Genomic DNA, 14858 nt, shown 5'->3' with positions numbered 1-14858 from the left:
ACAAGCAGGACTGGCCTAAGGGGAAATTTTAGTGGGGTTTTAAAAGCAATTTTAAAAATTAATAAGGCCAAATTTAATATTTCATCTTAACTTTGTTTTAATGATAGTTTTTGGGGTATTTTTGTAGTTGTTTTTATCAGGCTGTCAGCCGCCCTGAGTCCGCAAGGAGAAGGGCGGGGTATAAATTCAAATAATAAAAATAATAAATAATAATAATAAAAAATAATTTAGGAAATAAAAATCAAATGCAGAGATACAAGATAGCAGATAACTAGGTTGATAACAGTATTTGTAAAAAAGACAGTGGAATAATAAGTGACTACAAATTTAATATGAGGCATCAGTTTCATGTGGCTGCAAGAAAAAAAGAAAAACAATTTTTAGATTGCATGAATAGAAATACAATTTCCAAAACCACAAAAAGTATTCCATTCTATTCCATCACTCCTCTCTATTTTGTTTACTACATCTAATTCTGGGCACCACACTTGAAAGATTTAGAGAAATTGGAACAGGTTTACAGAAAGACAATAATAAAGATAAAGAGCCAAGAAACAATGTTACATGAACAAAGATTGAAAGAGCTGAATGTGTTTTAGCATTAGAAAAGGCAGTTGTGAGGGTATATGATATTATATTGAATATCTGAAAGAATATCACAGAAAAGATTGAATCATTTCAGAGTGCAGGAATGAAAGTTAACTGAACCTAAGAGGCTGCCAAAAGAACTCTAGAAGACTAATTATCCAGTGGGATATTTGTCAATGAGGGCACAGGAAGAAGATAAGATGGCTGAAAATAGAAATTTCTGTCCCTCTGTAGGAAATAATAGTATTATATAGCTGTCAGTTGGGAATTTTGCAAGGGTATTTGCCTAATCACAGACCCAGAGTGTTTTACAGGAAGGTACCAGTTGTCAATTACTTTTGAAGCTTTCTTTTAAAAATAGGAATGCACAACATAAGGATAATGACCAGTAAAGACAATCCTGACAAGAAATTGAGCGGTTTTTCCCAGTAAGTGCTAAAAAGAGTCTCTACCTTCCTCTCTCGCCTAAGGTCATCCACTTGCCATTGACTTTGGGTAGCTAACATTGCTATAGCACTTAAAAAGAAACCGAAAGAAAAATCCTATACTGGATTCAGGAGCATATTCACTGGAAAGTGCATTTCCTGTGGAAAAATTATATTTGGTTCTAGAAAATTCATAGAGGCAGACAAACAAAGAGGTACTTTGAGCTGCATTCCAGAAGAAAATTAGGATATAAAAAAATAAAATATATATTCTTTGTATTTTACCTGTTGTGATAATCTTTTGCTAGAAAGTTGGTAAAGATTTATTATCTTCCCTGAGAGTAATTTTGCTGATTTGAAACCTTCTGAAAACAACATTATTTCAGCAATGAGTTCATAATCAGGTATCACCATTGACATAGGACGAAATAATGATTTTAAGTTGTCTGGAAGTTCCACGCGACCTTTGTATCTTAAAAGGAAAGTTAATGTCATCACATTCAATAACAACACTTTAATATGTTAGCTTTAGCACATATAAATAAAAATTCCTTTCAACAAAGATGCTGTACTAGTCTGAAAAAGTAGAGTTCACTACAGTTTAGAAAATAATTTTGTGATCACTATTACTTAATGCAAGATTATTACTTAATGCAAGTGAAAAGTTATCTAACTTTCTGAAATTGATAATAGTGGTAATTTAAAACAACATTTGGAAAATGGGAATATAATTCAGTGGCAGTGCATATTCCTTGCATTTAAAAGATTCCATGATCAATCCCTGAATCAACAAATTAGGCTAAGAAATATTATTTTCTGAAATCTTGAAATTGCAAAGTTATGGACAATATTAAATTAATTGTATCAAAATTACCAGTTCATACAACATAGCTTCATGCATTTGTAAAAAATACCCCCCCACACACAAAAAGGTTCTTTCTATTCTGGTGTTATTGAACAATTACTTACCCAGGATTCATGGTAATAAAAATTGCACAGTGTGGTTTCAGACGAATTTCTTTTCCTTCCAGTATAAATCTTTGTTAAATACAAAAACAGTTCTAAGATACAGTGTTATACATAACATATTGATAATATTTACATATATGGAGTTTGCATCTGCATAGACCACTATTAAGAAGATTCTAAGTTCTGGGGGAGGACTAAGAACCTGTCTACATATCTCTATATGGAGAGTAGTGCAAGGAGCTCAGTTCTAATTCCAACACTGGAGTTCAGAATAAGTACACCACTGTAGTACAAATTAGGGGTATATGTACCTGGAGAAATGGCTATTTGAAGAAGTACAATTATTGCTAAGCAATCTGCCATCATTGTGAAGCATCTTTGTGATGCTTTTCTACATTACATTGTATCTTACAATTTATATTGTTTTATTTACTATGATTTATGTTGATTGGTTATTTAGTATCCCATGACTATCACTAAGTGTTGTATCTTATGACTTATGATGAATGTATTTTTACAATAACTATGATCATGATTTATCACTTATTGCTTTTATGTACACTGAGAGTTTATGCACCAGAGACATTTACCTTTGTGTGTCCAATCATGTATAATAGAAGTCTATTCTATTCTACACATAGCAGAAATAGCAAGTTTCCTTAAGGAGACAATTAGTTGATCTAATTACAGAATATACTACAAGGACACTTTGGCAATAATCCTCCGTTTGAGCATATGCGAGAAATAGGCAGGGATAGCGACACCCGTCCTATGGCGCCATGCACAGTAGTTCAGTAGACAGTGAGTCTGGAAGGAGAAGGTTGTGGTGAAGTTGACTTGTCCACTAGATCAATTGAAAATGAACCCTGCCATAGAAAATCCCACCAAATGTGAAGTGCGTGCAGTAATACAATTCCTGTGTGCAAAAATTTCAAACCTTGTAAGATGTTATGATACGTGTCTCAATGTGAATGATGATTATGTCAAAAATTAATGTAATGTTGTAGTTTTCTAATGTGTATAATAAAAATTCTGTATCTGCAAGTGTCTGTCATTGATAACCAAATGGAAGTTTATTTCTGAATTGCCCTCATATTTTGCCAAAGGCCCAGTGCAGACATCCAAGCCACAATGTTTGATTAATGTAAAGAGATATGCCCATATATAGGCTTACAATAATGTCCAGAGGTACCCATTTGGCAAAAAGCAGTACATATACAAAGATTCCTTATGCAGAATTACCTTAAGCTCTGATGAAATAAAGGTATGTTAATTGGTAGATCAAAGTATAACAGAATCTACCACTCACCCAACTATTTTCAAAGTTGTTTGTAGATTCCCACATCTATTTTAACTCAGCTTTCAATTACAGCTAAAAACTAACTATATATTTAGGAACTATATTTTTAGAAAAACCTATTCTTCTTGCAAAACATCCGATGATGAACAATGAGCTGATTCAAAGTTGTGATCCCATTTTTTTTGCTTAAGAACCTTTTGCCTATGAACCTCCCCAAAAAGTTTTACCTACAATTTCCAATTGCGGTTATCCCATAATTTAGGGCTCCTTCCCAACATCATCTATATGCTGGGTTTATCAAAAGTCAGACCAACTACAATATGTTTTATTACTTTTTTTTATTCAAAGAAACTATTACTGTGCTTAATGTACATCAAAACACTAAGGAAGTGTTTAGATGAAAATGACAACCAATTAAACATTTAATGTAATTTATATAATAAATTATCTATAGGATCTCACTTTCGGTACACCCTGTATATTTTGCATCTTTTAAAACAGGAAGAAAGTTCCAGCCAAGATATTAAAGAGGATAGTAATAATATTCTAATTGTGCCTGTAATGTTTTTTGATTAATCATTTAAATTTCATGAAGCACAAGAAGTCATAAAGTAAGTACAGTCGCATAAGAAAAAGTCAAGGAAGTTAAAATATAAAAAATGGTTGCTGGAATTGGGATGTCTAGTTTAATGAAGAGAAGAACTAGGGGTGACATGATAGCAGTCTTCCAATATCTCAGGGGTTGCCACAAAGAAGAGGGAGTCAAGCTATTCTCCAAAGCACCTGAAGGCAGGACAAGAAGCAATGAATGGAAACTAACCAAAGAGAGAAGCAACCTAGAACTAAGGAGAAATTTCCTGACAGTTAGAACAGTTAATCAGTGGGAAAACCTGACTCCAGAAATTGTGAATGCTCCAACACTGGAGGTTTTTAAGATGAGACTGGACAATCATTTGTCTGAAATAGTATAGGGTTTCCTGCCTGAGCACCTCCAAGGTCTCTTCCAACTCTGTTGTTGTTGTTGTTGTTGTTGTTATAAAATCCCCATCTTTGTGTGAAACTCATAATTGTTCCCATTTCATAAGAACTTTCTCCATAATGTATCAATCTGCTTAAAATAACTTACCATCATAGAAACTTTAAGAATATATATCAATCTTGAAGCAACATTAGTTTTAACACTATTTATTTTTTCTCATAAATTCATGTTGATTTTTATCAATTTGTATATATCTGCATTAATTTGAGATGGACATTTAGAAATATTGGCTTTTATCAACAAAAAAAATCTCTCTGGAAACAATTATTAAAGGTTTTTTATATGTTGGGTCCCATTTTTTACAAACATCCATGTAAAGTACAAATATAAAGTACTTCAGAACACTAAGAATTATTAATAAGACAAGGAATGTCAACACACAACAAGAATTTATATTTGACACTGGTCATCTTAATATCCCAAATTCCTTCAATTGCATAATAAAATAGGCCAGTCAAATTAAGAAGGAAACAGGACATTCTAATCAACAAAGAAATTATTTCAATTAGGGTAGCCAGCTAACAAGGTCAGAATACAACCTTTTAATAAAATAAACAAAAATGAAAGTAAAATTATAATTAACTGGCACGTTTCAAAAATTTAAACTGTACAATATCAAACTTTTGATCATGAACACAAGAACCATTGCCAAATCCACTTGATTTGATTTTATACTAATCCAGTGTTTTCTGATGCTTGATGTAAGGAAAACAGCCTAGTTTTAAATACCGGAAAAAACAAAGAGATCATTGTTGATTTCAGAAAAGGCAGGCACAGCTACACTTCTCTGTGCATTAGTAATTCACTAGTGGAGATGGTTACCAGCATCAAATTCCTGGGTGTGCAGCTAACGAGTAGGCTGGCTTGGTCGCTCAACAGCGAGACACTGGTGAAGTGGGCACAGCGGCGCTTGTACTTTCTGCGTCACATGAGAAAAGCACATCTTCCTTCTCCTATCCTTATCACTTTCTACAGGGGAATGATTAAGAGCATCCTGTCATATAGCATCACAGTCTGGTTTGGAAGCATCACTGCTTCAGACAGGAAGGCGGTGCATAGAATGATGAGGATGGCCGAAAAGATCATTGGCAGCTCCCTCCCTCCTATCCAGGACATAGCATAGAAGNATTGGGTGGGCGTGGCTGTGGTGGTAATGGCAGACTGGGTGGGACTAAAAAGTTCAATCAATCAATTCCAACTGTGCAAGATCTTTTTTTTCCCTGCGAGAAGTTGAAATTGACTGATTGATTGAACCTTTTTTTTTTTTTGCACACAGTGGCAGAGGCCTAAAGCGAAAAGGTTTTATAAAACCCAGCTGAAGGCCTAGGACTGGGGCAATGGCGCGTGTGCCCACAGAGAGGGCTCTGAGTGCCGCCTCTGGCACCCGTGCCATAGGTTCGCCACCACTGGTCTATACATATGTTGTACATAATATGTTTAGGTGTGTATCATGTATACACACCTTTGAGAGTGGGCAACTAAATTTCATTTTTGATGTGTGCTGTTGTGCCCACAGTAAAAAAATGACAATAAAGGTTATCTTATCTTATCTCATCTCATCTCGTCTTATCTTTTTATAATACCTGATTGGCCAAGATCTGGTAAGTAATATAGTAATAAAGTAATGCAGTTTGAAATCTTCAAACTAAGGTACTTGTCATTTGTGCTCTTGCCTTTTTAGATCATTAGAAGATCCAGCTCTATGCAAGAATTGTAAAGATGAAATCTTTCTTCCACAACTTTGTTATATTAATGATATAACACAGAGCAAAACTTTGAACATAAAAGTATTATTATTAATAAAATATCACAGCAATTTCAAATAAATACCTGACACTGAGGCTATCTTTAGCTGCCTTAATTGCCTGAAGATGTGAAGCAATTGCAGAGAGGACTTCTATATCAATCCGATTGAATTCATCAAAACAACACCATGCTCCAGACTGAACAAGCCCAAAGAACAATGTTCCCATTATCTTAAATAAAGATAAAGCATAACAAGTGAGGAATAAGGTCTCATGAAATGTATCACCAAGCTCAAAAGTAAAACAGCTACATCTGCCTGTGTAAAATAGTTACTTTTACATGTACTTATGGAAAAGTTTTATACACAGTAAGTCCTTTTAAAAGCCTGCTTTTTGTCTAGTACTGCTCATTGCATTGTTTCTAAGGCTGCACTCAAGAGTTTGAGTAGCTTTTGGCCCGTTCCATACATCACTTTGGTTCTGCCTCAAATTGACATGACCTCTGCCAGCATCCCTTGTAGCCTTGCCTTGGTTATTTGTTCTACAATTGTCCTTATTTAATGGTTGTTGCACATTCCGTGGCTTTTGCCATATGCAAACTAGTGTCAGGCACAAATAACCTGGAGCATTCATTGAGTTCAAAGCACAGAAGAGTTTATTAATTTACCTCTATACAAGAATCTAGTTAACTAATGGTCAAAGCCAAATTGTGCTAGATAAAGGTCAAAGGAATTCATGGGGAGCTGGACTTAGGCCTTTTGTGTCAACGTAATGACTCCAAACTGATGACACATTTATCCCTCTCTTTCAGCTCAGTCTGCTCTTCTCCTACAACTAGCCTTGACTCTCCAGGCTTGTATGCTCAGGGTTTCATCTTCTCAACACCACTAAAACATCTCTCATTGCCTTTATGGGAAGATTGCCAGGGTATAGCATTATTAAATGCTATATTATTAAATAAAGTATAGCATTATTAAATAGGAATAAGCCAGAGACCATGCCAGGAAAGTGCCTATGGCACATATGAGTAATCATACTCAAATAATAAATTAAAGAATTTAAACAAGGAGTGGCTATATATCTACAGAGATTCTTAGTCATCCAGGTCATAGTCATCCCTAAGGTCCTTTTTCATGAGTGAAAAAGCACCTTTGGAAAGAGTGGCTATAGTTGTGCTTTGTTTGGAACTTTCTCCTTCCACTTAGATGATAAAGATTAGCTAATATGGTAGGGAACATTTTGAAAATCTGGAGAATGGAAGATAACCATCTCACTAGTTTGCTTTTGGAATAAAAGTATGCTGTATGATGGCCCAAGCCCACCATGGCAACCAAAATGCGACAATATCTACAACATGCTCTTAAAATTCCAAATGTGCTAATTGTCTCAAAGGTTTGCCTATCCATGTTCTATATTGTATCTTAAAATAAAATTCTTTATCATACCTTATCATCCAAATCTCCAGAACAATTGTACGTAAGACAGAATTTTCCCAAAGCCTAAAAGTAAAAACAATACAATATTGAACAGAAGCAGTTCTATTTAACTTAATTGTAATTAAATATCAAATAAGATCATATGTTTTTGGTTTAGATTTATCACTCACATGTCATTATTTTGCCCCTTTTCTAAAGGATATCTGTGTTTTCAAATTTAAAAATTCAAATTCTGAAAAAAATGAAGGCTCTTAAAAACATAGAATATATATGGTATATGGAATGCCTTAGCAAAGAAAAAGAATTTCTGTTAATTCAGAATGCCTGTTAGCTAAACAGTGTCTTTTCACCTTTGGATACATGTGAGTTTTGTAATATATTATAAATTTTTGGTACTTTGGTTCTTAAGCTTATGTAAAAATTAATAAAAATCCTTGACAATGCTAAGCTTACATATAGCTACTTCTCTAAAATAGTTACATTTAAAATGTTTGCATATTTTGAAGGTTCTAAATTCTAAAAGCAAGATTAAAAATAAATATTAGCCTAACTTTTTGCAGATCAAAGAAAGTATATTTAAATAACATGCCACGAGACAAACAACAACAACAACAACATGCATGTTTTCTCTAAATAAATTCCCTCACTCTCTTTACTATTGCTGTGAAAGATTCGTTCCATTAAGTGGATCCCAGTCACTTGAGGACTGCTTATTAAAGCAAGAGAAAGAAGCTAGAGCACATGCTAAAAGGAGAGACAGAAGAGTGTTTGATTAGGTAGGACTTATAAGGGTTTGTAAGAGTTTGAAGGGAAATTGAGTAACAAATGGCAGAACTGTATTGTCCTGAAATATGTATTTACAATTGTGTACAAAACATACCAATGTACATTTTTCAAAAAGCATATCTTGATATAAAACATAGCACTTACTTTTGACAGATCTTTAACTGTCTCTGTTTTTCCTGTACCAGCTGGGCCAGCAAGACAGCATCCTAGATTTAATTGTAGTGCTCCAGTAATGGTTAACCAACACTGATCAGTAAGAGGGGTGATAACCAATCGTGGAGAGCAGCCTAAATATTCATAACCATATTCAAAGGAAGCATAACCTTGAATAACTGTGCACAGGTTGGATTCATGCCATTTGTAACGCAATTGCCTGAATAAAATATGTTTGTGTAACAGTTAATGACTCATACAGATTATCAAATGTTATAGCTATCAGATTATACAGGTATAAAAATTCAGCGTGGTTGAAATTGAACTTTTCAGTATACAAAAATCAATCAAAAAATCCATTTGGTACAAAGTTATGTTAAAAGGTATTTGGGAACTTGTGTGGACTTTGAAGAAGCAGAATTATTGACACTTGAACTTTAATGGTGGAGAAGATTCCTGAGAATACCATGGTAGCCAAATAAACAAACAAATGGATCATCATATTGATAAATCCAGAGTTTGCACTCAAGGCACAAATGATCAGGCTTATAATTTTCTAAACTTAACGTTTTCCTTGAATATGTATGGGCAGACCTCTTAAATGAACTTTTTGAGGCAGAGTGAATTCTGTATATCTGCTTGGAACCCCTGGGTAAAATGCATAAAGTCAATTTATGAACACACATTAAGGGGAATGGAATAATATTGTATCTGAAATTAAATATCTGCTTTGCATATTACATTTACATTTTGGTTTAGTTAAAGTACTTATTCTTAAACATATCTTAGCTACCCTAACCCTAGCATTTAGAGCAAACTCTTAAACTGTACCTTGTCCATTCAAAATCTTTAATGCCAATCTCTTGATCTATCAATAAAGATAGTATATCTCTGTTATGGATGGACAAAGAAATCAAAGCTTCTAATGTGCTTTGCTTATGGTAGGGAAGAATATCTGATGCTATCTCTGTAAGTTGCTCTAGAACGTTGATCAGATCATCCAGGTCTTCCATCATCTCCTTTTTTGAATTAGAACTCAACATAGCTGCTTCACATTCTTGAGAAAACTTTATGTGACTCTAAAAGTGAAAATACTATATTAGTAATGATTATAACTTTTTAAATTATTTACTTGTATTTGTATTTATTTATAAATAATGCAATTCTTAAACAGGAGAGTATTCAAATATTCTTCAGAGTATCCCCATTAGATTAAGCCAAGTCAAGTCACATTAAAATGAATTTCCCTTATTCCCTAAACCAGACTTGAGGGAAGGGAACGAAATCAAATTTAAGTCCCAAGAATAGAAGAAAGGAACAGAAAAAAATATTCTAAATATGGTGGAACATAGGATAGGAAGAAACAACTTAAGGCAGAAGAGCTAATTGTCCCCTAAATATCTGGTTGTTTGTTAACTCCTATACTTACTCAGGGTAGGATTATACTCCTCCTGAAACAGCAAGGTCCACAATCTGGAGTTGTGGCTGGTACATAAATTGCAAGTCTCTTTAAAATGGGAGATCCTAGCAGAAATCACTCATATCTTGGTCACCTGGAATTCCAACTTGGCAATACACTTTACATGGACTGCCTAGACTACTCAGAAACTTCAATTGGTACAAATTACAGTGTCTCACATCTATGTTGGATGTATGTACTTTCTTTAAATCAACAAATGAGAATAATCTTTTTCATATTCATATATTTCTCAAAAGCCTGCTAAAGAACAAAAATCTGTTCTGCACACATTTACCAGGATAAAACCACACTGCACTTTGGAAATATCATCCTTCCAAGCACACATAACAAACTTATCTTTAGTAATTTTTGCATTCATTCTTGCTATTTCTCCCTCTGTATAGGAAAGTAATACTAGCATTCTTCCCTTAGGCACAGAGGCAGTTTTCACTTGTATGTCATACAGCCACTCCCTAAGCACTCCATATGCATATATTATTATTTCTCCAGTTACATCATCTATACTTACAGTCTTATTTTTTAAAACATTCTCACAAGCGTTATGACCCACTTTTCTTCCAATTTTTCTTGAACATTATTATGGTTTTCTCTGACTCCAAGCTCAGGACCATATTCCATCAAGTTGTCAGCCAAAGAACCACACACAATCAATCATTTAAGCATGACCAGGCAGAATAGATGAGGGTGGATTCAGATGCTGAAGGCTAGATACTGGGAAGCCTCTAGACTTTTGCTAAAGTTGTCCAGTTTTAATTTTATTTATTAATTTAAAACATTTATAGAGCCACACATCTTCCAACCAAGTAAATTTATACTCAATATAGTTAAATAGCACTATATTTTGCTTACCACAATCAATATCACCTGTCCTGGGTGGGTAAAAAACCATTCTTTAAATTCCATTTGCTTCCACTCTGTAATTCCAACTTCTATAAACCTTAAAGTATATTATATAGTCAGAAAAACATGAAATCTTTGAAAAAATATATTTTATAAGTTACTAAGTCATCTCCAGGTTACTTGAAGAAAAGTTATTAATAGTAGAATTAGATTTTTCAAGAGATAGATATATATTGCTCATAATATATAATTCTCTTACAACATTAATATGAATATTTAGCATCCTACATGCTATAGTATACTGATGACAAAGAATTGCCACCAATAGCGCAAAGTGCAGAGGTCCCTGATCTCATTAATATATTCTGGTTCCAGGGTGGGGACCTCGAAAATTATTCAGCCCTTCAATTGGGTTCTTCATCTAAATGATCATGATTGCTCCCAATAGCCAATACATATTTTAAAGAAGAGTTTACTTTGAACAAACTGCATACCAATTTAAAAAACCTGATGACTTTTTTGTAATAGAAAAAGTAGATCAGCTATATTAGTAGCTTTTCATATGATTAACATATACTTACTTTCTTACCATATTGCACATGGTACTCTCAACATTTTTAAGCCATTGTTCAACAGAACCTCTAATACGAACACCCCTATGAAACAGAATTTTAAAATTCAGCTTTTAGGAATAAAGACACATTTTAATATTTCACATTTCTATAAATTAGTAAAAATACATCATCTAATCGCCAATATCAACTATTTGAAAATAAAAATATATTTTGGGGATACAACTTTATTTTGTCCTGAAATGAAACTAATTTTTCAAGAACAAATAACAGTTTACAGACTTGTGTCCCAAGCCTGGGGTACTGTGGAACAAACTCATATTTTTTTTAGCTATGTTGAGGTTTTATATGATTATCTGGCTGCTATGTTTTTATTTGTTGTTTTATTTTAATATTTAGTATTTTTAGTGTTATATCATGTACTTGAAATGGAGGGCTACATAAATTTCATCAGGAGATTATTTTCCCCAGCTTTGTGAGGAACACTATCTGCATGGCTGGAGATTCACCTTCAAAGATGAACTGCTGGGGGGGAGAGGGGCTTGTGTGGGTTGGTTGAGGATTGGTGCTGTCTCCGGTTAACTGTGCAATTGATTTGGATTGTGAGGGGTTCCATCAGAAGACACATTGATCTACAACCAGCCTACAAACTCCTCAGAATTGAAATCAATCACACCTTTCAATGATCCTGACCTGATGTAATCTCCCCATCACAAGCCTCTTTCTGATGACTCATTACATGACCTTCACTTGACACATCCACATCTGAAGCCCTTATAAATAGAACAGCACTGACACAGACATCCCCTAAACACTACTGAAGATGTTACCTAGCCTGGTAACGAAATGTTCGGAAACCAACCCACAAGCTTGGAGAACAAACCTTCACCCTCATTCTTGCAGGCTGCATGAAGGGAGAGACAGTGCACACGTGTGTGTGCATGCACTTACCCCCCCCCTCATGCTAGCACCACTGTGAGCGTCCCGCCAGCACTAGCGCCAACTCAAGCATCCTGCTGGCATTAGCGCCGCCCCGCCTGTGTGTCCCACTGGTGCTGGTGCCACCCTGCATCAAGCGTTCTGCCAGCACTAGTGCCGCCCCAAGCATCCTGCTGGCGCTAGCACTGTCCTGCTACCAAGCATTCTGCCAACACTAGTGCTGCCCTGAGTGTCTCACCAGTGCTAGCACTGCGCTGTCCTGAGCGTCCCTCCAGAACTAGTGCCACGCCGAGCATCCCGCTGGCACTAATACCGCCCCGCACCAAGCATCCCACTGGCACTAGCACCACCCCATTTGTGGCACTCGCTCATGTGTGGCCCCGTTTGTGCATGCCCGTGGCCCATTTGTGCATGCGCATGGGCGCATGGGCAGGTAACAGTGCTTGCCTCCCTTTCCGGGCTGCCAAAAGAAAAAGGTTGGGGACCTCTGCTGTATAGTATACTCTTCTTTCATGTTATTGTAACACTGACATTTTATTAATTCTTTTTCTTGGAATCAAAAACATACCGTAAAATTGAAAAATATGCTTGCACGCCTGTGGAAATTTTTCCTAATTGCATTTTACTTATATTTGATAAAGTAATAGCATACTGTACTTTGGTACTAGAAGAATCTCTCCTTCAGCAGATCTAATCATTAAAACCACTGGTGGTGTCTGATGTTGCGGCCGTATATATATCTTCCTCACATTTGAAAAACATTTCATAAGATGAGGCTGTATAACAGATATGAGGCAAATATTATTTTTTTTGATGGATGAATTAGAAAGTAATGATAAAAATTATTTATTCACAAACTAAAATATTACAAAGACAATAAAATCTAATAGAATTTAGCATGATATTAAAAAAGGTATGATTACATTAAAATGGTTAAACTGACAAAAGCTTTATTTACAAATACAACTTTATAGATTTGATATTGAAAGTTACCTGTACAACATCAGGACTTTTACTTTCAGCTACTATTTCAAGGAGTTCTGCGTTGCTGAGAAAATAAAATCTTGGGAAAATCATACGTTTAACTTCAAGATACTCCTGACAGAAAATTAGAAAGTAGACTTTATTAAAAATAATAAAGTGAAATAAAATTATAAGTTCTATAATGAACTTGTTTTTCACTGGCTTCAGTTTTATCAGAACCACTTAAGTGCAATTTTTGGTTCAAAAAAGACTGTGCAGCTACATAATTTTTATAAATAAAGTTGGGGGACAAGATGTCATATGCTCAGTAGTGTGCTGGCAAATATTTAATAACTAGCTATCCAGGTGGTTGTTGCTGACAGTCACACCATACCACTAGTCATCAAACAGCTAGTTAGCGTTTCAGCCATTATAGTTCAACTAACTATATAACTATACTCTCAAATAGCTCCCAAAATAACATGTGTGAATTTTAACAATCAGCTCTCATGAGCTATTATGAGCCAGCTCCAGCACACCACTGCTCATACTGAAGATACATGTTTTTTACATACAGTACCAATATAAAACATGTATCTGCAATACATGACATCTTCACCCACTAACAATTCTTTGGTTAACACCATAAACAAGAACTTTTCACATGTGCGCATGTGCGTGATGGCGGACCTACTGCTTTCGGCTCCGTAGTCTCCGCGGGGTCCTCAGCGGAGATGGGGAGCCCTTGAAGGTCCGGGGGTGCTCGCCGGCCGGAGTTTGGCAGGAGGAGAGGGTCGGCGAGCGAAGAAGACGCGTCGGACCATGGGACCACCTGGGCGGGGCCAAGAGCCGAGTGGAGAGGCGGAGAGCCGAGCGGAGAGGCCTGGCGGAGAAGTCGGAGAGGCCTGGCGAGTCCGGAGAGGCCTGGCGAGTAGAGCGGGGCGGCCAGGGAAGTCGGCGGCTGGTCGGCGTCTCGGGGCCTGGCGGCCGGGAAAATCGGCGGCCGGTCGACTCGGGGCTTAGCGGCCGGGAGAATCGGCGGCCGGAGGACTTGGGGCCTGGCGGCTGGGAAAATCGCCGATCGGACGATTTGGGACCTAACGGCCAGGAAGAGCGGCGGCCGGATGCGGCGGCGGCCTGATGCGGCGATGGCCAGGGGCTTAACGCGACGGCAGCTCGGCGGCCTTGGAAAGACCTACAACACGAGGCCATGGCGGCCTAACGGCCTGGCGCGGCTGCCGGGCGGCCCGATGTGGGGGCGGTCCTGCGGCCTGTTGAAGATCCGGTGGCCCGACAAGAGTCTGGGGCCTAGTGGCGTGGCAGCCTGGCGGCCTGGGGACCGGGGTGGCCCGACGGCCTGTAAAAGGGAGGAGTGACCAGAGACGAGGCATACAGCGGCCCGGAGGTTGTGCCGGCCCAGCAGCGTGGTATACAGCGGCCCGGAGGGCGCGCCGGCACAGTAGCACAGCGGCCCGGGCGGAAGAACGGCCCGGGCGGAGGACAGGGCCCAAGGGAGGCATTGGCCGGAGGGATATGCCTGACGGTGAGTGCCCGGGAGCCCTGGGGACCTGTGTGACTGGGCTTGGCGGGCCCGGAGGCCTACGCTGTTGGCTGGCCGACTTT

General features: G+C 37.2%; 1 protein-coding gene across 1 annotated transcript in view; it reads right to left on the bottom strand.

Moving 5' to 3' along the window:
• DNAH14 (dynein axonemal heavy chain 14) overlaps positions 1 to 14858 on the bottom strand; it is a 202818-nt gene that overhangs the window by 107765 nt on the left and 80195 nt on the right. The window contains exons 24-33 of the mRNA XM_029286756.1: positions 13266 to 13370; positions 12930 to 13048; positions 11343 to 11417; positions 10771 to 10858; positions 9273 to 9520; positions 8433 to 8661; positions 7512 to 7565; positions 6152 to 6297; positions 1983 to 2051; positions 1299 to 1485 (exon numbers count right to left, since the gene is read on the bottom strand). Of these exons, the coding sequence (XP_029142589.1) occupies positions 1299 to 1485; positions 1983 to 2051; positions 6152 to 6297; positions 7512 to 7565; positions 8433 to 8661; positions 9273 to 9520; positions 10771 to 10858; positions 11343 to 11417; positions 12930 to 13048; positions 13266 to 13370 (1320 nt within the window). The remainder of the gene's footprint in view (positions 1 to 1298; positions 1486 to 1982; positions 2052 to 6151; positions 6298 to 7511; positions 7566 to 8432; positions 8662 to 9272; positions 9521 to 10770; positions 10859 to 11342; positions 11418 to 12929; positions 13049 to 13265; positions 13371 to 14858) is intronic.

This window comes from Protobothrops mucrosquamatus, unplaced genomic scaffold (assembly GCF_001527695.2).
Source record: "Protobothrops mucrosquamatus isolate PMUCROS unplaced genomic scaffold, P.Mucros_1.0 scaffold_3, whole genome shotgun sequence".
Classification (NCBI taxonomy): domain Eukaryota; kingdom Metazoa; phylum Chordata; class Lepidosauria; order Squamata; family Viperidae; genus Protobothrops; species Protobothrops mucrosquamatus.
This window is presented reverse-complemented; position numbering and strand designations above follow the sequence as displayed.